Source organism: Cydia fagiglandana, chromosome 16 (assembly GCF_963556715.1).
Source record: "Cydia fagiglandana chromosome 16, ilCydFagi1.1, whole genome shotgun sequence".
Classification (NCBI taxonomy): Eukaryota; Metazoa; Arthropoda; class Insecta; order Lepidoptera; family Tortricidae; genus Cydia; species Cydia fagiglandana.
Genome location: NC_085947.1, coordinates 3,627,319 through 3,652,198, shown reverse-complemented (window position 1 = coordinate 3,652,198; position 24,880 = coordinate 3,627,319). Strand labels below are relative to the sequence as shown.

Here is a 24,880-nt window from a genome sequence, read left to right as displayed (position 1 = left end):
TCTAAAATTTCCTTCTTTATTGAAAACGACAAAAAATGTATAAATAACCATTGTAAAATTTTGTCGCTATCTAGAGCTTTTCCCATATACATGTCCAATAAGATCGCGATATAAAAATTTTAAAAAATATTAATTGTTTGGTTATAATATTGTTTTATATTTTACAATTTTACCTTGATTTTTCGTTTTTCGTCAAGTTTCTATGTTATTCTAAAACTTATTTTAAGCACAGTATTAGCTTTATGAAAACTTTCTTATTAAGCATGTATATGAGAAGGGTTTTAGAAAGCAAGAAAATTTTACAATAATTATTTATACATTTTTTTTCGTTTTCAATAAAGAAGGAATTTCGATAAAATTTTGTTCATTAACAATTGCCTAACTTGTTGAAAAAATAGCTTTAAGATAAATTTCTACAAGTATTACATGTGTTGACATGTTTTAAATATACCATATTTTTTTAAATTTTTCAATGAATATTTAATACCTTTAAAATTATATTTAATGTTACGTAATCGTTTTTTCACGAATGAGGCGCGGAGGGCTGTGTTCAGCGTTGAATAAAAAGTATAAATAATGGAGATACAGTTCTGCAAGTATGGAATGTTTGATTGGAAATATCCTCCTCTTTTATAATATTAATTTTGGTTTCTTAAATATTGTTACTTTTTGAAATATAGTGGAAATAAAAAATAACTACTTTTTCCTCCCTTTTTTTGTTTATAACTTTTGATATTTTTTGTGTGATACACGCTTCGAATACATTTTTCTAGACATCATGACGAATCTAATGAGGTATCACACGTATTTTTAGGAGTAGTATCTTTAAATTTTACCGTTTTCAGGATCTCGAACAGATTATAATATTTTAATTTTTTAAACTTTCGCGTTTTGAATACATATTAACTCACATTATAGACGGGTCTAACGCGAATTATATTCAATTAAATAAAGGTAATTGAATATAATTCGCGTTAGACCCGTCTATAATGTGAGTTAATATCGAACAGACTAATTTTCAACACAACAACAACACGTGAAGGAAAAGGCATAACCGACGTAAAATATTAGACAACGGGCATAACGGCAGATAAAAGGGGTGAAACGGGGGGCTAATACTTAGTCGTGATCTATAGCTGGGGGGAAATGCATAATTATTATACTCAACTCAACACAAAAAGTTTTACAACGGCCTGCAAGCCCCTGCCCAGTGTATGTTGACCCTCTTAGGGGTCATCCATTAATTACATCACACGTTTAGGGGGAGGGAGGGGGTCAAGAAAATGTGACATATTGTGACATGGGGGAGGGGAGAGACACAAACTTTGTGACGTCACTTTAACTTCATCAGTAACCGAAAATTTATTTAAATTATTTTATTCGCTGTACATTTAAATAACAAGTTTTTAAAACGATAATCGTTTTTATTCGTTTAATTTTCTTTCCTAAGCAGTTTTGGGTTATAAAATTACTAATATTTATATCGCCAAAAATATTTTGATAAAATATTAATAATACTTAGGTGCTTACTTAATTTGATTTGGCGAATTCGTAGAAAAAATGTGACGTCACACTAGGGGGGGGGGAGGGGTTTGCCAAATGTGACCAAGTGTGACAAGGAGGGGGGAGGGGTCAAAAAACCTAGAAATTCGTGTGACGTAATTAATGGATGACCCCTTACAACAGTCTTGTGTAACAATTTTGACCAACAACAAAGCTTGTCAACACAACAGCAAAGTCTATCACACTAAAATTTGCATGCTGCATGGCCAGTTAAGAAAGATGGAACTTGAAAAAGTATATTTTGCAGAAACGTTTTGTAAATTGCTCCTTTTGCACTCGTGATCGTCGCGTCGAAGCAACGAGAATTTGGGAAAGTGATCATATTTAGTATATGTTGTTAAATTATTTTATTTATAAGTATATTTATTTATTTATAGAAAGTATTTAGGTCAACCATAATTTATTAACATTATGAAACTACACAACGGGACTTAATCGCGTATTTAAGTTTTAAGTAGTCCCTAGTGCGCAAAACGTTCAAACTGATAAACAAGACCAAGTGCGGGTAGTTCGAAAAACTCGCGCGGCTAGAAGATGTTGAAGTCAACTTAAGCCAGTCTTCTCCGAGACCACGGGGACAACGCCGTCCTCGAAACGTCGGAGGTAAATCTTAAAACTTAAATACGCGATTAAGTCCCGTTGTGTAGTTTCATAATGTTAAATAATCGTGAAAGTTTAAATCATAATTTATTAAACATTAGGTAAGATTAAAGCTTTTAGTGGAGGCGAGCCGTCAAACGTGTTACAAAGGGAGACTTCCAATGATGACCACGACCGCTCTGTCAAGAGTGACCCGATCAAGAAGAAGATTAAAAAAAAACAATTTGAAAATTCATTTTTTAATAAGCTAAATATTTATTTGAAGCGCTATAACTGTGTTAAAGACTATTTTTATTTTACGAGTAGATTTTAAAAATAAAATAGCCCAAACTTACTAGTAGCTCTCAAGACGGTTCTTTTACACGACTGCTCTAAAAAAAAAGAGAGAACCATTTTTGGTCCTTATTCTTAATGTTCTTAGGTATTTCCAATTAGATATTTAAGTATTATTTAAGATCAACTAAGTTAATTTCCCCCATAAACCCGTTACTCCACAAACTCATACTCTAACTTAAGCTTATCTTCAATCTTCACGAAGTCCAATCATCACACGTCAAGTTGCACCCAAACGCCCAATTTCGGCCAATACGTACCGTGACTTGGCACTACTCAGCGTTTACCCGATCAATACGTGCGCGTAGCGCCATCTAGCCCCATCGCGCAGCCAAATTGCACTTTAATAGTTCATTAGATCGCAAAAATGGCGGGGGCAGTTTAAATTCGGCACGTATTGATTCGCGGGAGTATGAAGGCGGAGCTGATATTAAAATATAATTATGGATTTATGAGCGTTGTTATAGTTGTAGTTGTTTTGGAAAGCAGGTGATACTATGAATGTAGCTTGAAGCTGGAGGTCCCGGGTTCGAATCCTGGCAAGGGAATTTATGTGTGTGTTTATCATAAATATTTGTTACATGTTACGATGGATAATGTTTTCTATGTTTTTAAATATTTATTTAAATGGGCCATTATATTCAAAATTATACATTTTTAAATTTGGATATTTTTAAGTTGCTTCAACTCAGAACAACGACCGCTTTCGATCCTAAATATGTAGGAGAATTTCATTACTGTCATACAAAGTACCTATATGGAAAATGGACTCTTATTCGACAGGCAGATATCGTGGTTCTGAGTAAAAACTAGAAATAACATAAAAAATTCAATTTTTTTCAAAGAACAACTTTAAATAAAATGGTTGAAAATACTTACTTACACGAGCCTTATAATGGGAAATTGGGCATGCCCTGGATAGGTTGTTTTGGGTAAGACTATCCCATAATATTTACTACCAGGTTGAAGAGTATAAAAAAGGTTAAACTATCAGTGAAATTACCCCGTAGGCGCCAAGGTGAGTCCCACCCCCACCCCCGGATGAATGAATCTTCCCCCCTTCATTTGTCACCCATCTGTCATAGTTATTTTGTAGGCGCGCCGTTCAACGAGGAAACTGCGGAACATACAACAGTTTGTGTATGTATATTTTATGTTTTGTAGGTATTTTAGGATGAGTAATATTTTAGCGGTAGAATATAGTAAGTACAGTATTATTGTATGTGCGAGGTATAGTATCGTTACAAGGACATTACACTGGAAAAAATGCCATAGGTACTTAATCGATCATTTAGTATGTAATTAAAAAAAACCGGCCAAGTCCGTACATAAGTCCGACTCACGCTTGACTTCTTCTTCTTCAAGTGCCATCTCCGTCCAGGAGGTCGGCGTTCGGCGACCATATTCGAGTCTTTAAGTCTCTCTATGTTCAGTCATGCGAATTAGTCCATCTATGCTCTTCACTTTTAACCAGTCTCTTATATTTTCAGTCCATGATGTGCGCCTTCTACCACGGCCACGCTTCCCTTCAATTTTTCCTTCAATTATTAATTTCAGTAGGTTGTATTTATTGTTTCTATACATATATATGTCCAAAATATGCTGCTCTCTTCTTCTTTATTGTTAATACTACTTACCTGCGTTTCCTTAATTCCGTCCCAGGCGGTGTAATGTATGTTACACCATAAATCGTCTGCAATAGACGTAAAGGCCAATGATGATGATGACTTACCTCTAAGCCTTTTTTCATGATTTCCAAAACTCTGACACTAGTTATTCTATCAGTCCATTTAATTTTGAGCATCCTTCGATAAATCCCCATTTCAAAAGCCCTTAGTTTGTTGACCAAATTCTTTTTCAGGGTTCAGCTTTCGGAACCATACATAAGAATTGGGATGATGTAACATTTAACCATTCGCCACCTCAGTTTTAGGTTTATTTTCCTGTTAGTTAGAAGTTTCCTCATTTTCTGAAAGGTGTTTCTGGCTATTTCAATTCTCGTCCGTATTTCCTTCTCTGATTCTCAGTCCTCATTTAACTAACAACCCAGGTACTTATAACTTTTTACTCTGTCTATTATTTTGTTATTTAACCCGTGGAGCGCCCCAGAATTGTCGTAGTATGGAACTCCTATAGGTACACTAGTTACCAGCACAGTGGTCTTAGTGTTTCTGAAATTGGTGTTTTATTAACAATCATGTGTTTTGTTTTACTTGTGTTTTCTTAAGTCCATATTCCAAAAGTGTGTTATTCAGTTTTTGCAGCATTATTTAAAGGTCTTCAGGGTTAGTAGCAAATAAGACGGTATTCATCAGCGTAGCGAATGTTCTGTATCAATTTGCCATTGACACGGATCCCAAGATCGAGTTCTTGAAAAGCCTTTTTAAAAATCACCTCCGAGTACAAGTTGAATAAGCAGGGTGACAAGATACAGCCCTGCCTTACGCCTTTCTCTATTTTAACTTCTTCAGTCAGAACGTTATTAATTTTGATTTTAGCTTTTTGTTTCCAGTATAAGTTCTCTATTTTAATGTCGTTACCATCTATTCCAATTGATTTTAATATATTGATTAATTTAGCATGATTAACGTTGTCAAATGCTTTTTCAAAGTCGATAAAGCACATATGAACATCTACTTGAACATCTTTTTTGGCTATTTTCTTAAATAACTTCGAACCTATGTATTTTCAATTTATAAAAAAAAACATGTCCATCTTTGGGTCATTATTACATAAATGTGTACCAAATTACAACTTAATTGGTCCAGTAGTTTCCGAGAAAATAGGCTGTGACAGACGGACAGACAGGCAGACGCACGAGTGATCCTATAAGGGTTCCGTTTTTTCCGTTTGAGCTACGGAACCCTAATAACTGAACTTAAATAGTATTTATATCTCTATTTATCAGAATTTTGAACTTGTTGACTAGACTAATTAGTTCCTATTTGTGATATGAACCCGTTTATCTCAGATGAAATTTTGTTTTAACTAATTAAATTAATTTTATGTAATTTTACATACGAACATATAACCTCGTCTTTTTAGGTCCGTTAAAAACAGCGAAACAGTTCCTAATTATCTGAGTCAAGGCTAAAATGGCACCAATACTAAACACGCATCTTTTCGTGTCTGATCTGAACCTGTTTCTAGACTACTTATAGATTTCTCGGAAATCATCTGCAAATTCCTAGTATCGTTATTATGAGTAAAATTGAGCAATTTCTAGAAATTTTATTGGGGAATCCTAGGGTCGCTATACAGAAAAGTGTAGAGCCATTTGTCTGTGTCTAAAATGTATCTATTCTTTTTTTAAGACTTAGCAAAAATATATTTATGGTTTGCGTAAAATAATATTAGATTTTAGCGGCATTCTAAAATTAATAAATGTTTTTGATTTAACATTTCAGTTACTCTTATTGCGGCACGGTCGCACCATTTTATAAGTGCGCGCAAACGCAAACGCGATATACCTACACCGCTTGTAATATGCGTAAGTATATATATATCTAATATCTTTGATCTTTGATGTATAATATATACACCTTGCCTTGGAGGCCTTGGTCACTTTTTCTTAGTATATGACATTTATTTCAGTTTATAGACACCTCGCTTTAAGAAATAATCTAATCAAAATTAGGCATTTATTCAGGGACCATATTTAATTTTATATTCGCAACGCAGGCTTCTAAGAAAAAAGAGAAGGGGTTGTAAGCAGCTGCTGGGAAGTTTGTAGATTTAAGGTGACAGTCCATTTCCAACGACAGCTGCATTACTGTTAATTTTACTATGGAAATTGACAATGACAGCGACGCGTTCAGCCGGCCTAGCCAAGATTACAATCGCTATCGCTTCGACAACGAAAAGCATTATGTCTCTCTATCACTCTTCCATATTAGCGTGACAGTGACAGTTGCGTTTCGATCGCTACGAAGCGTAAGCGATTAGCATCTTGGCTACGCGGCCAGGCCGCTTAGCCAAGATGCCGATCGCTTACGCTCCGTAGCGATCGAAACGCAACTGTCACTGTCGCACTAATATGGAAGTGTGATAGAGAGACATAATGGTTTTCGTTGTCGAAGCGATAGCGTTGTAACCTTGGCTAGGCCGGCAGTACCGGTAGTGCAGCTGCGGTTAGAAATGGAATGTTACCATTAACCTTATGCAATTGCTGTCGTGTGTGGTGGCAAAGAGAATTAGCATCATCATGGCGACAAACCTCGGCTGTGTTAGGTATATAGGGGACAAAGAATCGTTTTAAAAAGTAAGAGTTTTTAGTTATTTACGATACACGTTATGTAATGATACTAATGATATACCTATATGTTGTAATGTTATGTGTAAGTTTTTTACTCTTTTTTTTATCTGTTATTTCATTATTTCTTTGCCACGAATAAACATTTTCTACCTATTTGTAAAAATAGGAAATTCGCAACGAGGAGTGGCGGTTTTTAAAACACGACCTAAGTGAGTTTTAAATCGACACGAGTTGCATTGCAAATACGTTTTACAGTACATTTGCCCCTTTACATTTTGGTCGCAGTTACGTAATGGGATTATTATAGCACCTGGTGTCGTAATGTAACACCAGCTGTACTGTAAGGTATAAGTGTTTGACCTAAAAATAAAGTTCATATCTTATAATGGCTGAATAGAATCTTAGGTGTACTTATACAAATACGAAGGGAAACCAGATTGACGCATTAAATTTGACCCTAATATGACCCCAATCTGACCCGTGATGGCAAGGTCTTAGGTGAAGTAGGTGTAAGTGGTAGACAACAAGACAGACTATATTAATTTAGTGCTAGGGATGTAGCTTTTAAGCGACTTGATTTGTAATCTTGCATTTATATGACCAGTAGGCCAAGCACATGATTTGCCCCATAGTATCTCGCGGCGAGATAGACTACCCGTCTTTTTCTAACTATGTTAACAAAAGAGGGACGGGGATACTGTCGCGCCAATCATGTGCTAGCCCGGCAGTTCAGGGAGTCATCATCATTTACCAGACATCGGAATTTTGGAGTCAAAATTTAATAACATTACGGTTACCATCAGTTTGTCACTGACATAAACGCCGTCGAGAACGTAATTTATTTTCTATACATCCCGTTTGCACTAATATGCGAGTGCGAGCGAGATGTATAGAAAGTAAATTACGTTCTCGACGGCGTTTATGTCAGTGACAAACTGATGGTAACCGTACAGGTAGGGAGTTCCTATTTCTATATCGATAAATACTTACCTACTCAATTTGGATCGTAGCGACCCAAGGTAGCGACTCAGTATCAGACATGTGTTACTCTTGTTAAAAGGGTTAATTGTATAGGCATATGTAAATAAATAGAAACACATGTACACAGTCATAATACCGGTTATATCTCTAAGCAGCATATATACAAGCATTTAAGCCTCATCTTCAATATTTTTTATCGCAAATTCCATAAATAAATGTATAAATATAGCTCCTCAATGGATCAGCTGATAAAATTAGCTGTACATAATATTATGTTTATTACGTAGCGTTGTATATAGGTATATATAGCGATAGACGGGATTTCCTCGCCCGTCCGAGACACAGTTATTCGTACAATTCAGCGCTGCAAGCGCTGGATATGTAAATTAATTTATCTCGTGGGCATAATTTAGTTTTTAGGGTTCCGTACACATAGGGAAAAAACGGGAACCTATTACTAAGACTCCGCTGTCCATCTGTATGTCACCAGGCTGTATCTCATGAACCGTGATAGCTATAGACAGTTGAAATTTTCACGGATGATGTATTTCTGTTGCTGCTATAACAACAAATATGTACTAAAAACCGGACAAGTGCGAGTCTTACTCGCCCACCGAGGGTTCCGTACTCGTTGCAAGTTACAATTGTGCAAGGTTTTCGGCAGAGGGGTTATTAAATTTAATGTTTTAAGCTAAGGTACATGGTCAATGTAGGTAAGACCCGATAAAAACTGTTTGGTTGAGAAGACCGTCATAGGGCAAGAACTCTCATATTAGTATAAGTACGTACATTTGTATGGTGCTAAGCTAATATATTTGCTGACTGTACATCGCTCAGACAAAGTCAGAAAGAAAGCGCTTCGCTCCTTCTGCTCTACCAATCTTCTGTATCTAAGTAGACAAACGCAATTAAGTATCAGAAGCGATGAAGGAGTATTTAGACGGGATTATCCTATGGACGGTCTTCTCCACATGGACTTTAATTTCGAAAAAAACTACGACTAAACGCGCATATTCTAGAAGGTCGCTTTTCTAAAAAAAACTGTGGTATCAGAACTCACACCAAAAATAACTTTACTAGAATTAGACCAAGAAAAGTCTGCAACGATTTTGATAGCCCACGCAGTGCAAAGTGTTAGATATTTATACGTCATAATTTCACAGAAGTTTGACTTTTAAAATACAACTTGCACTGCGTGGGCTATCAAAATCGCTGCAGACTTATCTTGGTCTAAGTCTATTTTGATGTGCTACTAATAAGTATATAATAAAATAATTCCACGTAACGTAAAAAGCAAGCAGAGTCCGTCTAATTAAATATAGCTAAATGAGGGAGCGTCATTATAAACGTCATATTTTAAAAGGGAATTTCCTAATCATTTTCATTGAAAATGAGATGCAGATTTATCTTGGTCCTACTCTCGCTAATGGAGGTAAAGAAAAGACATTCTCAGTTACAGAGGTAGGTATAAGCGAGAAAAACGACTGAGAGAATCTCTTACTAATACCTACTCTCTTGAAGAGCATTATCATTCCCACTAACGGCCCGATTCGAACTTTAAGATACGTCAATTAATAGATCTAGAAACGATATGGATTAGATGTGTCAGTGTCAAAAGTGACTTCTTTGACACTGACACATCAAATCCATATCGTTACTAAATCTATTAATTGACGTATCTTAAAGTTCGAATCGGGCAGTAAGTGCTAAAATAACGAGACCCGAGCCTCACTCTCGGTTATAGAAGTTTCTCGCTTATCCAGCACGCATATGATAATCGTTCTTCGCGTTCTTGTCTACGTGACAGCGTGATAAAACGATGTACGTCCCTTTCTATCCCGCGGTGTTAAATAGTGACAGTTATTTTATCACGTGGATAAAGCCAGCTATAATACGCCTGCAGGTTTGGCTGTAGCAGTGAGTATTAATTAATTCAGTGCGGATAATATGATGGTCGTTCTTGTCTACGTGATAGCGTGATATAACGGTATCCGTCACTTTCTATCCCGCGGTGTTAAAAAGTGACAGTTATTTTATCACGTGGATAAAACCATCCATATACTTTCATTATGACGTACGATGACGACTTAATATTGTTAAACTCTACAATTATGGTATAAAATCGGAAAACTATTGTATAGTAGATACTAGATTAGCCGGTAGCTATAGTTCGTTTTTTTTAGCATTAGAAAGAACTCCACAGAAGCAAGCGTGCAGTTTTTATCAAGCTCTTTAATTGTTAATAATTATTGAATTATCTAATGTAGCATGGTCAATACATACAATTTACTTCAAATTATTACCGCTAAAAGTGCCGGATTTGGAACCACAAGCTTACTTCTGCGAAGTTCTTTCTAATGCTAAAAAAAAACGAACTATACAGAGCGTAGCGTTAGCAATTAGTATGTAGAGAACTTTTTAAAATACTCGTGTAACTAGGTATGTGTAATGTGTTATTTAAGTTATTTTACATGATGTCTATAAAGGTTTAAACTTAGTTTCCTTAGCCACAGGTTTACCCTTCGCGAGTCTGATATGATATCCCATACCCCATCCCAACCTAACGGAACAGGTAGATGTCCAAAAATCCAGATCCATAACCGTTCCATATTCAAAAATATAATCCGTAAAAAAAACAATAAACAATAAAGGTCAACGCTCCCTCATCCAGCGGCTCGAGCGCTTTGCGCCGGCAATCTCAGCTGAGCTCCGAGTTTACACCAAACACCAAGCGGCGTAAACGCCTCAACACAAAACAGCACTTACGACCTTCTCGAAACGCGCGGCGCAACATGGCAGCGACACCTGACGTCGTCACTGCCCCCCCTCCGCCCTCCCCGCGCCGTCCACCCCCCACCCCCGCCGCCGTCAGCTGTTAATGCAAGCCCCCCCGCGCCCCGCCCGCTTTCCCCTTCGTTTGTGTAATGCGAGGAGACCGGGCTTAAATGGATAAGGAAATGTTTAATTTAATAAGATGGATTGTAATTTGTCGAGTTTTGTTGTGCTGAAATGTAAAAGTTGAGTGTTTCGGTATGATGGAGTTTCAGAAGTGTGCTTAAGTAAGTAAATGTAGGTATAAGGCGGGTTTAATCATGAATAATGTAGCCTTCATATCATTGAGAATATACGACTGTGCTGTACAAGCGTTATTTAAATGAGGAGATGAGTAGCTGCGAAACGAGTAGTAATAAGATAATTTTTCGCTGTATATACAATGTAACTGCAATCAAGTCCGCTAAATAAATGATTACAGCCGTTTCCACAAAGCTATCGATTTTATTCGTAGCCTCGGAGAACAACACAAAAATGCCAACTTTTAATAATATATCGCACATTATGCCTGCCAAATGAATAATTTATCGCAGTGTGTCGATTCGGGGCGCGCGTCCCCGGGGGCCGCGCGCGGGGCCGCGGGGGTCCGCCGGCGGGGCGCGCGTCAGTCCGGCGCGAGCGGCCGAGCGAGCGCCATGTCTGCGTGCGCGCCGCGCGCCTGTTGCAGGCCGCGCGCCCCGGCGACGCTCCTCGACATCACCGCCAAAATAGTGGCCGCGGCGATCCCGTTCCAACGTATAGAGGAACGCTATGAGCGCATCCCGGAGCCGGTGCAACGTCGTGTGGTGTATTGGTCGTTTCCTAGGGACGAGAGGGACATTTGTATGTACTCGTCCCTGGCGCGAGCGCCCCCGGATGACCACCGCAACATCGCCTTCTGCCGCGGGCTGAAGCTGCTTGAAGCCGGTTGTGTGGAGAGTGTGCTACAAGTCGGTGAGTGCCTCTGCCGCGCCTGCGCCTGTTTACTAATATGCGCCTCGCCCACCCGCGCCGTATAAATAAAAACCTCGACGTGTGCGATCGATACCTCCTCCTCTCGGGAATTATTCATGCGTCGGCTCGTAAAAGTTTCAGGAGATTAGGGCTGCGGGTGTTGGCCGATGAAGATCTAGAAGCCCTGGTGATCATTCCGAGCATACTTACTCCCCCATAAACCAGGAAGTGAAACCAGAAGTATGGTAAACAGGACGAGTAGCTTCGAAGAAGTCATTAGCGCCTGCTAACCTCAATGCATCTGAGAGCCTCAGTTTGTTTGCAGCCACGTTCTAATCGTTCTGTGTACATGTCCACAATTCGATACTCGGTAGCATGTATAATCGATTCGCAAGAACACATCAATCACTACGTGCTGAATAGAACTACCTATAATGCGTTCCAGCGTTCCTGCATAAACCATGAGGAAATCGCACTGGCAATAAATTCGTACTAAACTTGAAATGTCTATCCATAATGCATGCGATCAAAATCCAGCGTTATCTTAGGCCTAATTAAAATCTACTTTCAAAAACGTGAAAATTTGATATTAACATAACTGGACGCTCCGTTACGTGTTACGCAAGCTGAATCTTGGAGTTTGCAGTTCAGGGCTCGTTTGTTACTGTCGCGGCATAACGGGCACGTATAAACAATATTAATTGCTGTTTTTATTTTTATTGGGCCGGTCTGGCCGTGGGAGGAGCATTACATATTCATTTGGGCTTATCTGCCATCGGAGCGGCGATTACTGCTCGTTTCGGGCTGCATAAGCCACGAGCGTGACGTGCGCCGTTTTGGTTACAACATTCATGTCCGTGGAACTGATGAGATGAGACACCAGTTCTGTTTAATACTTGTATCTAATCAGGCCTCTGGAAGATACCAATGAACAGTGAATCAACCGGGACAATGGAAGGTGTCACCACGCCAATTTACTTACAAATTGGTCGATTACAGGTTTTGAATCGTGTAAAGCCTTAAGGCTATCTGTGCCCGAATGCGGCAAAACCACACGAATAACTCCGCCGGCTGAATCACGCCCGCAGTCCGATTTTAGGCACTGGCGGACATCCAACTTTAGGGTAGAGGAACCTCAGCAAGATGGCCGTTCCGATATGAATCATGTATTTAACGGCGAGATAAACGCTAGGTTCATAAAGTTCCCGGTTCCCATACTCGGCTGAGTCACAATCACGCCCACTTTTACTAAAACACGCTGAAATATTTTCCAAGAATTCTGTTGTAGGCCATCCGTACTCTGGAGAATAATAGGCCAAGCGCCGTCAGCAGATTGGATGCCTTTCAAATATAAATATTGCTCTGGATACATTAATGAAGCCGTATTTACAGCCGACATTATGCAAATGTATACAAAAGTGGAATCGGATAAATCTCGACAAACGAATACTGGTTCAATGCTGCTTTAAATACCTTTATATCGAAGAGCAGCTTTGGCAGATTGTTAGCCAAACGGCGTATATGCAAAGAGATTCAGATGCAATTGTGTCGTTTCGGATTAACATTAGACTGGTTACCGAAACGAGAAAAGCGAGAAACATGAATAAAACAACTGCACCCTGAAGAATAAATCGAACCCTACATTCTCCAGGCGTACATATTTAATTGTCATGCAAAAATAAACGAATGCACCCGGCGCCGCTCTTGTAAATATTTTAATTCAATGTTAATAACTTTATATCGGTTCCAGCGGACCGGTTCGACGGAGATCTGATAGGGATGCGATCGAATAACCGATATCGGGCCTTTGTGGGCCATTAGGGACTGAGATTGGGTACCCCGTCGATATCCTGTTATAAAAGAAGTTAATTACAGAGGAGTAAGCTGAAAGAAATCATTGTTGAACCCTTGGTTGGAGTCAGCGGCCGACAAATTCCGTTCTCTCTAAAATACAATTCAAAGAGTGTTTTGCACACTATCTAGAACATTTCGAAAATATATTTACTTTTAGACCGACTCTGTGTTGTGGAATATCAAGGAAGACGTATAATCACTGATCCTTTATTTCAAGAACAAAGCTTCGTAAATCGCCAGCTCGCCGTCAAACGTGTCGGATAATCTCCTACATTGTGGCTAAACCTGACCAAAAAAAATTGAACATAATATTGTCGTTCACATCACGTTTGCCCATAGATGCAGTTCTGGGAAGGTTTGGGGCTTTATAGCCCGTGATTCACTCGTTATGATCTCTGATATCCTTTCATGTTCATAACAAGTTTCTTGAGAACTTTACTTATAAGTGATGCTGATGGCTCTGTCGTTCTAAGAACGTTTTGGGTATAATACATGTTGCAAGTTGCAATGTAACAAGTTTGGAGAAAAGAACTTTGGAGAATTTAAGATGCTAGAAACTTACATGTTTGGAAACTTGAAAACGTTTAGTCCGGATGTCGATAAAAGCAAAAATCAGAGCCTGTGTTTTTATGGAGAAGTTTTCTAGCTCAAACGCCACATCAAAATCAAATCCAAGGCAATAAATATATTCGAAATGATGATACATGCGCTACACACCGTTTTCTTATAAAAACACGCCTCATTTGACCTCATTTCTCGGTTCTGCCTTGTCTTAGGTTTGCATCGACCTTAGTCTACAGTTTTGAGCACGAGCACTGACGTCATGTCAAATCTAAATTGCCTCATTCAATCCTAATAACTCTTTATTCATTGATTGCTTGTCATTCTCAATTTGGAAAGGTCAAATAGCGAGCGAGCAATAGATTGGACGTACCCGTCAACAGATATCAGTTTCTCGCTTTCCAGACGTGGTTATTCTCACGGTTTTTCTTGCTGAATATGGACCCCAGGGATTCAGAATACCTTCAGCGAATACTCCAAGGTGTGAAATAAGTCGCCGAGATTTTATTTTCATGGGATATACCTACCGATATAACCAAAAATTGCTAAAAAATACGCGTTACATGATATATCGTGACGCTCAAAAAAACCTCTCACATTATTAGATCTATTATCGTATATCAAGCTTGATAAAATTTCATTTCAGATTAATTTCGGTGAAGACTTTCTATCTCAAAATTAATATCAGCCGAGCCCCGCCTTGGTCATAACTTTTTCTGAATCCGATTCCAAAGCCTGGGTCAAGGCAAGGGAGCTATAAAGTCGGTGCTACCTGCCCTAACTCTAACAAAAAAAGGGTCGCGTGGCCATTTCAGTTTTTTCTGTACAATTATCTGCTTCAGTATTGGGTTCTTGGTCAATGGAAGCAAATTAAAAACGGTTGTGTCCTGCTTAAGAGGAAGCGGGGGATAATTTATAGAAGATTTGGTAATGCATTGCGAATAGAAAGTAATGTATTTATTTCTTCAAGTTTAAAAAAAATAGTTCCGATGAGACTCTTCGTTATAAAACAAACAACAAATGAAACCATTCTCGATGTCCAGAACCACGGTCATTGGTAAAACCAGTGAAAAAGTAGTTCAGAATTCTAACAATAATATCCAGGATCCTAACCAGCCTGTAAAACAATTATTCTTAAGAACCAGATCCAAATCTAGACACGATTATAGTCCTTAATACAAGAGACTTACATTCTAGAATGGTGTGGGTATTTACGTGGACATTAAGCGCTCTGGATTGGTTAATTTCTCAAACAATGGCACTAATATGCCTAAAGGATATGACCAGCCAGATGTGACCGCAAGCAATTACAGTCACGTCACCGATGCTATAATTAGCGACAGGAAGACAGAATTGAGACATTATTGCATTAGTTATTACGACTACAATGTTAACGATACGTTAAGTGTCTGTTAGATGTTGAGGGATTATGCCGCGTTGTGTGTCGTCAATATTACATTTTAGAAGAATACATGCATCCGATACTATAATTTTTATAGAGTTATTTACTTAATACCCAACTATAACTATTGTTAATGATATGATAAGTATCTGTTAGATATGTTATGTGGTTGTGTGGTGTGTGCGTCACATGATGTTCAATTTTAGATATGCATTTAATTTTGTAGATTCTAAAGATGACTACATTGTTAACAATACGAAAAACCATGGAGTTATAAATGTTGATACGTGGTTGAGGTCGCCCTCATATGTTTTTATTTTTATTTTATCATAATATGATGTTTGCTTATATTAGAATACGTACTTCTTATTAAATAAGCTCTGTAAATCTACAGAATACATGAGCTTGTATGATACTGCAAGAATTATGTGTACGTAAATTATTTGACGTATATAGAGGTATATGTGGAATCAAATTGTAGGTAAATGCATTATTTATTGCGACTACATTGTTAAGGAATAACGATACGTTAAGTGTTTATAGTTACAGGTTTATTTCGTTCATGTTATAGTGTTATATAATGTTATTCTTGTTAACCCTACATAATTAAATAATGTTGTTCACTATAGATACTAACTTACCTACTATATATACATTGTTTCATTGCGGTTAAGAAATGATTTATGGAAATACCACGGAAAAAACAAGACAAACATTTTAGTTTAACTAATTGAATTATTTTCATATCAACGAAAAATTAATTGAAAACAGATGGAATTACTCTGATCTGACATCATAGATTCGATAATCATGTCAACGTTTTATTAAGAGTATCTGCTTTGACTTGCTAGTAGGCACACTATTCTATTGCAGCGTGAATAGAACAAAATAAATAAATAAATTAATTAATTGAATTTGAATTTGAATGAATTTCGTACATGGTCCACTTCACCCGCTCTTCCCCTCAAAAATTATTTCGTAAATTTAAAAGAAAACTGGCGGCCATTTAAATACACGTAACGATTGAATATAAATCTATTAGACAGCTAAATTTATGTCGACTATTTAGCGTTGGCGACTGAGCTGTTTCAAAAGTCTAGTTCCTTAACAAAACTACATTGTACCTTAATAAATAGTGCTCATTCACTCTAAATTATCACTACTATTTGTACATCCACCTACGCCCACATCTGTCAATACGCACAAACGCAATTCATAGCAACAAAGACTGACAAACATACTGACTGAGCCTCTCTGTCCCATAACAGGGTTTCGTAGTGCCGGTACAAGAGTGTTCTGTCCGACCTCACCGATAACCAATATAACTAGACCTTCTGAAACCCTTCTAATCACTTCTGGAACGACCGGTTTAATAAGAAATTCGGGAGGCGCGGAAGCTCAGACAAAACTGGTGTTTTTACAAAGAAGCTTGTGAGCTTGGCAAAGTTTTCCATGCGTTTCAGCAGGACTTTATTAATGGGTCGTTAAGACTATTTTGCGTTGAGGTTCAGACAGTTGTTGGATATAGTGAATCGTTGAAGGCGAGCGAGATTGTGAAGAGCTGAATGCTTGATTTGACGGCGTTAAAGATGGCTGGCAGCTATCTTAGCAGACATTGGCTGCTTTCAAAGGATGGTCGCAAATAAAAACCGATTGTTAAAGGGGTTTTTGTAGGTTAACTGTAGTTTTGCTGGAAAATGTTATGATCACACAAAATTTTAATATTTTCTTTGTTACGTTCCTCAATTTACTGCTGCCTACTCCCAACTTCATAATTAACAACATGGATTATTTACAAAACTTTTATCACCATGCTCACGTACGTATAATGATCATGTTGCTTAAAATGGTGATCTCATAATCACATACACGGATATGCACTTATGCATGTTTTAACCGGGTCAACTGTAATGTCACATGTGATTAACTTGCCCATGGGAACGTCCATTTTACCCCACTCTGCTATTTCCAAACCAGTTTAATCTGAGCTCTGTTCACGTAGGTATTTTACAAATGTCTAGGTCAAGTTAGAGAAGTTAACAAGAGAAGTCAAGAACGAAATGTATAGGTACATAAGATAGGAAGTTCTCAGTCAGACATCGAATGTGTAACCTACTTGCGAATGACACCTCAGCAATATGTTGATACATATTGACACGCAATTGTGATTTCATAATGTATTGATGATTAATTTATAATGTATTAGTACCTAAGTGATATGCTGATATGTATAAGCGGTATAGCTGAGCGGTTTAGCCGTGGGATTCTCAAACTTTGATCGTTTGGCTCTAATCTGTCGAGTCGTACAAGGCTATACGGTACGGTCTTGTCACTCTTGTCGGATATCGACTAGGTAGATAAATGGTATAGACAAGATAGAGTAAATGTCACTTTTTGGAACTTGTCTATCCACTCACTTGCTTTTGGTAACTGTAGCTACCAGCTGTCACCCTTATTTAGTGGCTATAGTAACGCGGTTATCATACTGACGTAGATCTGCATCAAATGTGGAGACAGCCTAAGCTAAGAGATCGACATTTTATCGTTATCATTTATCATTATCGCGATAAAAAGCCTGTCATTACCAAGAGAGGAAATTAAAGTTTAGTTCCATGGCAACTTAGGTTAGGTACATAGGCATGTTTGAACATAACCATTAACTTGATTATGTCCTTGGAGACATTGGATAACTTATTCAGTGTAAGTAACTAGGCTAAATGTCCTTCACAGTTGTTTCAAACACAGATTTCAGAAGTAAGTTCCATTTCCATTGAACCTGTCACGAGAATGGAAAACAAATGGAACTCTCACAATACTCTATTTGTAAATGAACAAACTGCTGGGATTGTTCGATTTTCCTGTGAAGAAATCATTAAAACCGGCAACTTTGTATATTCTTCGGTAACTACCAAAGATACTAAAGAAAGCATTGACATAGATATGTTAGGGACTGACTATAGGGGCAATAATAATGAGGCATGACAGGAGCCAGTACAGCCGTGTGAAACCGCTACAACGCGATTGGTTGAAGAATTCGCATCACGCACGCGATTGGTTGACGAGTTCGCATTACGCTGGCTATTGGTCGCAACTAGTTGCGTTAGACTGCACAATTGTCTGGAATTCGTGAGTAACACCGCTGAACTAGTACCATTTTTAGTGCCCGTAACCCGTCCTTAGATATTATACGTCTATGAAAGAAAGTGATCCGTTGAGTTTTCTCCTCACCCTTTGAGTCCTGTATTTCATTCCAAAGATTTACAGAATATTTAACCTTTAAAGCGAATACATATGTGCTCAACTTTGAATTACTCTACACACCTTCCAAGAACCATTATGTCGATAAAAAACCGATCTCAACGTATGTTACAAGTATCCATCAAAGTTCCAAATAAAACGACTGCTACTCTGAAATAGATCTTATTCTTATAGATTTAAGGCTCATCGACTGCGCAGCCGTATTGGAATCATTTGTTATTGTCAATTATAATGATAGAGCAGAGACGTATTGTGTGCGGGATGTCTCCAGTGACATGACATGTATAATCATTGTAGTTTGAAAAGTTTTGTAAGCATTATATCATTAGAAACGTAATAGCAGATATAACTTATATGCATTATCAAATTTGACTTAAAAAGAACGGCCTTAGTACTAGTGAAATATGGGTCCTTTAGCAGACGTACTGAAGTGGATAAAGAAGAATTGCTTGTTGGAAAAAAACTCAAAAATCAACAACAACACCTTACAATTTTCCATATTAATATAGACCCAATACTTATTCCTTATCTGTATGGTCACAGAATAAATAATAGTACTAGGTACAGAAGACTCACTCTCTAACAAAACGCGTCTGTTACGATCAGGACAGGTATGGCCGCTAGGTGGCGACAGCGCCACGCGCGGCTTATGGCAAACCCCAAAATTGGGGCCGAACGGATGTACTACCTGTAGCAAAGCGACGAAATCGCGGAGTGAGACACGCCTGGTATGGTTAAGTGTGTATTGACGTTTTGATGAATGTAGGCGTGTTTCGACAATCGAGTAAAGTTACCGTATGCGTGATAGAGGGGGTAGCGCGAATATGCTATGTCTTTAGGATTAGTGGCCTGTGGCTGGCCGTGCGAGTCGGAATCGCGCACGAAGGATTCCGTACCACTACGCAAAAAACGGCAAAAAATCACGTTTGTTGTATGGGAGCCCCATTTAAATATTCATTTTATTATGTTTATAGTATTTGCTGTTATAGCGGCAACAGAAATACCTACATTATCTAAGAAAATTTCAACTGTCTAGATATCACGATTCATGAGTTTACAGCCTGGTGACAGACAGACGGACAGACAAAGGGACAGACGGACTGCGAAGTCTGAGTAATAGGGTCCTGTTTTTACCCTTTGGGTACGGAACCCTAAAAAGTCATGGTATAATACTCCGCCTGGCTAATACGTGACTGACACAAGGCTACGTCATCATGCGACAGCGCTATATGATAATATGCGATAGCGCTATATATAGCGGCCATGTTATTGTCGTAGGCTTGTGTCACTCTGGGAAGAGAAGACCATGTTTTTTTAGACTACGGAGCTACGGACAAAGTAGGTACAAGAGTCTGAAGCTGTACTAATAATTGCATTAAGCACGGAGGGGCGAAAGGTGGCCGGCAATTACCCCCAATCAGCGGAATTAAGGTGGCACTGACCCTGCGCAATGCGTGCCATGCGTGCGCCACGGTTCCTGGAGCATTCGAGCATAAAAACCGGCCAAGTGCGAGTCGGACTCGCGTTCCAAGGGTTCCGTACATTAAGTCCAACTCACACTTGACTGCCCATTTCTATTAGGTAGTTTTCCTGACATCTATAGGTAAATAACTATTTTGTGTATTTTTTTCAAAATTTTTGACCCATTAGTTTCGGAGATAAATGGGGGAATGGTCATTTTTTGGCTATTTTCTTAAATAACTTGTAACCTATATATTTTAAAATGATAAAAAAATATAATTGAAATTCTTAAAATGAGCTTTTTCATTTGACATATAACACGACATAGTTTGAAAAACTTTATTTTTCTCATTTACCTCCCAAAAGTGGCCCCCATGTTTAAAATTCATTTATTTAAGTTGCAGACAGAAGCCTAGTATAGGTAGAATACATAAAACAAAGGAAAACCCAATTAAAAAGGGAAACCGTAGAAAACACGTATTAATTTGAACTGGCGGTATTGCATAAATTGCATTGCATTTGGCTTCCCTGACCTCCCCTTTCTATTGCTTCTAATGCCTTGCTTGTTGCATTTGGTACTGATACTGGACATTGATTATCTATAGCCGGTTAAACATACACTAGGAATCCTGTAAACTGAGTTTAGAGCAATTATTTCATGCAACCGATGATGCCAAAAATGCGGGGGTGCGCGGGACGAGGTGAGCGAAGTACCGTGCCGTGATTGGTCCGTTCATAGACACGGACGTCACACAAAGACACTTTTCGACTCGAACATGGGGTAAAATTCCCGTATACGTGGCAGAGGGGGTAGCGCGACTATGCTCAGTATGGAGGATGTTTTGTCTGTGCGGTCAAACAACTTTGTCAGTGGAAAAACGGGACAAGACAATAGCATATCGCGCCAATTTTTTTTTAATTTTACGCTTTTTCTACTGACAGAAATGGCTTGACAGACTATATTATCCAACTCCACACGAGTACAGAATTGCGGTTTACGTAGGAAATAAACAATGTTTATTTATTATTAAGGGTTATTCCCGGAATGATCTAATGTACCTAAAGAACAGCAATTATTTTAGTTCATGTCTCTTTTGTGGACAAAATTAAGTTTTAATATACCCTGTATGTAGGTAGGAAAGGAATATATTCCCCGCTATTAAAAAAAGTTATGCCTGGTCAATATAAGTTATGATTGGTTAAATTTGTGGCGCATGTCAAGCTGTGTGTATAAATGTAGTGCATTTGAGGCGCTTGCGGTTGCGGCATAATACATTTTATTTTTGAGATCTTCTATAGACATATCATGGATGGCTATTTCCACATGATAAAATAACTGTCACTTTAACACCGCGGGATAAAACGTGACGGACACCGTTTTATCACGCTGTCACGTAGACAAGAACGACCATCATATCCTTACTGGACAGTCAGTTAGGTATTCTAGTTCATTGAATACCTACATACAATACAAGTTTTCCGTGGTACGGCTAGCGATTCTCATCAAGTCTCATGGGCTCTTACTAGATTATATAGCTTATCATTATTGGGTCAACTGCTGGACTAGTTCAGTATCTCTTCGATACGGTGGGTTTTGAAGGGCCGATACGATAAGGTTGCGTAAGGCTTGCCCAACCTTTACTCCTAGTTTGGGGTAGGCTATTAGATACCCCAGTCAGATAAATAGTCTAACAAAGCTAAGCCTAGTCGGTATCGGTAATGAGTGTGCATGTGCTGTGTGAAGCTGGCTGGAGCAGGCGTGGCTCACTCCGCGATTTCAAAGCAAAAGCACATCCGTTCGACCCCAATTTTGGGGTTTGCGATAAGATGCGCGTGCCGCTGTCGCCATCGCCACCTAGCGGCCATATCGTGACAGACGCGTTTTGTTAGCGAGTGACTCTTCTGTACCTAGTACTATTATTTATTTTGTGGCTGGAGTAGCAATGTGCTAAAGAGAATTTTCCAATATTCCAAACTGAAATGATCTTGCAATTTTTTCTTCGTTTATTGCGAAATCTTCTCACAGTTGGTTTCGATTTCTATGACATATAAAATAGACGCCAATGAGTGACTTAAATATTAAATGAAACAGTCTTCAAAAGTTAAGAACATTGAGTAATAATCCCTAATTTGAACGGGAACTTTCTAAGAGGAAACTTGCATGAGAATGTTTTGATGAGTTTCCAGAATTTTTCGGAAATTTTGAGAATGTTCTACATTGCTAAGCTAGAAGTCCCGGGTTCGAATATCCGTAAGGGCATTGATTGATGTGTTTATCAGATATTTGTTTCCGAGTTTTGGATGTTTTCTATGTATTTTTTAAGTATTTATTTATTCCACAACCTTGCCTTATTGAACTTACTTTGGGGCTAGGTCGATTTGTGTACTATTGTACAATAATATTTATAGTTTCAATAAAGCTATCAGGTTATGTACGGTTTAACAACGTAAGTAATACAAACTATACCTCTCCATCAAAAGTTTCACCACAACCTATAGAAAACGCCAAATAAGACACTATGACCCTAACTGTCGTTCTTTAGACCTCCACGTTAGGGGGCGTGAATAGCTTGTGGTTTACGATGCAATGCTATTACCCCATTCAAAATAGACTAACTTTAGTACAAATACTATGGCGCTTAAGGCTTTTTGCAATTGGGTGGGTTGCGGACTTAATGGGTGCATACTTTGTCGTTTATCGGCGAGTTTACGATCTCGCCATCTTGTTTTGTTCCGTAGTTACAATACTTGTCTATATTGTAAGACGTTATAGGCTTCGTAGATTATAGCGAGGGATGCAACTTTGTGATTAAAGGAAAGTAATACAACCCTATTATAGATGGTTTTATCCACGTGATAAAATATCCGTCACTTTTTAACAACGCGATTGAAGGTGACGGATACCGTTTTATCACGCTGTCACGTAGACAAGAACGACCATTATATCCGTATAGAAGGGCTAAGATGGCCGGCTCTTTATCATTTGTCATGTAACGTTCTAACAAGAATATAAGTGCGAAAGTGACACATGTCATGACAGGTGATAAAAACGCTACCATGATGATACCGCTGCAGGGTGGCTGTATAATGGTAACATTCCATTTCTAACCGCAGCTGCATTACTGTCAATTTTACTATGGAAATTGACAATGACAGCGACGCGTTCAGTACCGGTGCAGCTGCGGTTAGAAATGGAATGTTACCATAACTCTAATTTTGTGAGAAATTTAAGCTGCGTGATCTGCTTTGGCCAGCGTACAGCGGTGATAAGGAACAAAAATGGTTTTAGATTGATTGAAGAAAAGAAGAAAGAAATAAAATTGAACTACGAATCTTGACGTTTAGATAAAAACTATCGACATTAGCATTTCGTACCTATACCTATTAGTTACTAGCTAAACAGAATGTAAGCACCTATTTCTTAGCCTACACGGGCTCTTATAGGTACTTTTAGCAACAAAGTTGTGTTCCTTTAATTTTGAACAATTAAGTGGAACACCTTACGCGCTTAGCAAATTCTGATGCTAATTTTACCTATTCTCATTTCACTTAAACGGGCTATAACAAAAGGAATGCATTTTAACAACAACTTGCATAAAAATTGTGCAGCTTGCAGTTTCTTACCATATTACTTAGTACAGGGATATAGACTAGACAAAAAAATTCAAAATCGCTCTCCTTCTTGATGCGACTGGCAAATCATATTACTTTTTGGCAACCGGGTTTTTTAACCTAATTAGACCCCGCTGATTCCGAATTTGCCGGTTGCTCGATCGAAATCTTGACCGGAAGTGAGATATTTGACATTAAAGGTCCGTTTTTTTCGTTTTTCGTAAATCACTCTTAAACGGTGGTGCATAGCAAAAAATGTTCTATTACATAAGTAATATGCATAAAATTGCCTACAAGAAATATTCAGTACAATTTTTCGCTAGGATCAATATTAAAAGAGATTTTAACGCGGGAAATTTAATTATAATCACTTCTAAGGTCCCATTTTTTAGGTTTTCGTAAATAACTCATAAACGGTGGCCAATATCAAAAATGTTATTAGACGTTAATAATCTACACAAAATTTTGAACAAAAACGATTCAGTACACTTTTTGCAGGGATCAATATTTAAAAAGATAATAAAGAGTGAAAGTTAATTATACTAAATTCTAAGGTTCCTTGTTTTTATTTTTTCGTTAATAATTTGAAAAGTATGACCCACAGCAAAAAAAATCTTATACATAAATAATAAACGTAAAATTTCCTACAAGAAACATGCAGAACACTTTTCGCTAGGATCAATATTTAAAAAGACAAAGCAGCGGGTAAGTTAATTATAATCAATTTTAAAGTTCCTTTTCAGTTTTTTGTAAATAACTCGTAAACGGTGTCCCATAGCGAAATAGGTTTATAAGAATAAATTATCTACATAAAATTTCCTCCAAAAAAACATCTAGAACACTTTTCTCTAGGATCAATATTTCAAGCGATATTAAAGGAAGAAAGTTAATTACAATCAGTTCACAGGTCACTTTTTTTTAGTTTTTCGTAAATAACTCGTAAACGGTGACCCGTTGCAAAACAATATTCTACATAAATATTAAACATAAAATTGTCCACAAAAAAGGTTCTGTACACTTTTTCGCTACGATCAATATTTAAAGAGGTATTAAAGGGGTAAGTTAATTATAATCAATTTCCAGGTCCCTATTTTTAGGTTTACGTCTATATAGGTAAAAAACTATTTTATTTTATTTTATTTTCAAAATTTAGACCCAGTAGTTTCGGAGATAAAGGGGGGGGGGGGTGGTATTTTTTTGTATTTTAATGTTTTACTTTGGGGAAGGGGGCTTTA

The 24,880-nt window shown here is 37.9% G+C and overlaps 1 protein-coding gene and 2 long non-coding RNA genes across 3 annotated transcripts in view; 1 reads left to right on the top strand and 2 right to left on the bottom strand.

Moving 5' to 3' along the window:
- Positions 1–24,880, bottom strand: part of LOC134671797 (uncharacterized) — a 498,925-nt gene that overhangs the window by 113,325 nt on the left and 360,720 nt on the right. The gene's annotated exons all lie outside the window — the stretch shown is intronic.
- Positions 3,946–4,553, bottom strand: LOC134672280 (uncharacterized). Its single transcript, XR_010099315.1, has 2 exons — positions 4,225–4,553; positions 3,946–4,125 (listed from the first exon to the last, which is right to left on the bottom strand). It is a non-coding gene; the product is annotated as an uncharacterized LOC134672280 (long non-coding RNA).
- Positions 11,077–24,880, top strand: part of LOC134671782 (zinc finger SWIM domain-containing protein 4-like) — a 106,787-nt gene continuing 92,983 nt past the window's right edge. Inside the window, exon 1 of the mRNA XM_063529612.1 lies at positions 11,077–11,497. Within this exon, the coding sequence (XP_063385682.1) occupies positions 11,080–11,497 (418 nt within the window). The 5' untranslated portion in view covers positions 11,077–11,079. The remainder of the gene's footprint in view (positions 11,498–24,880) is intronic.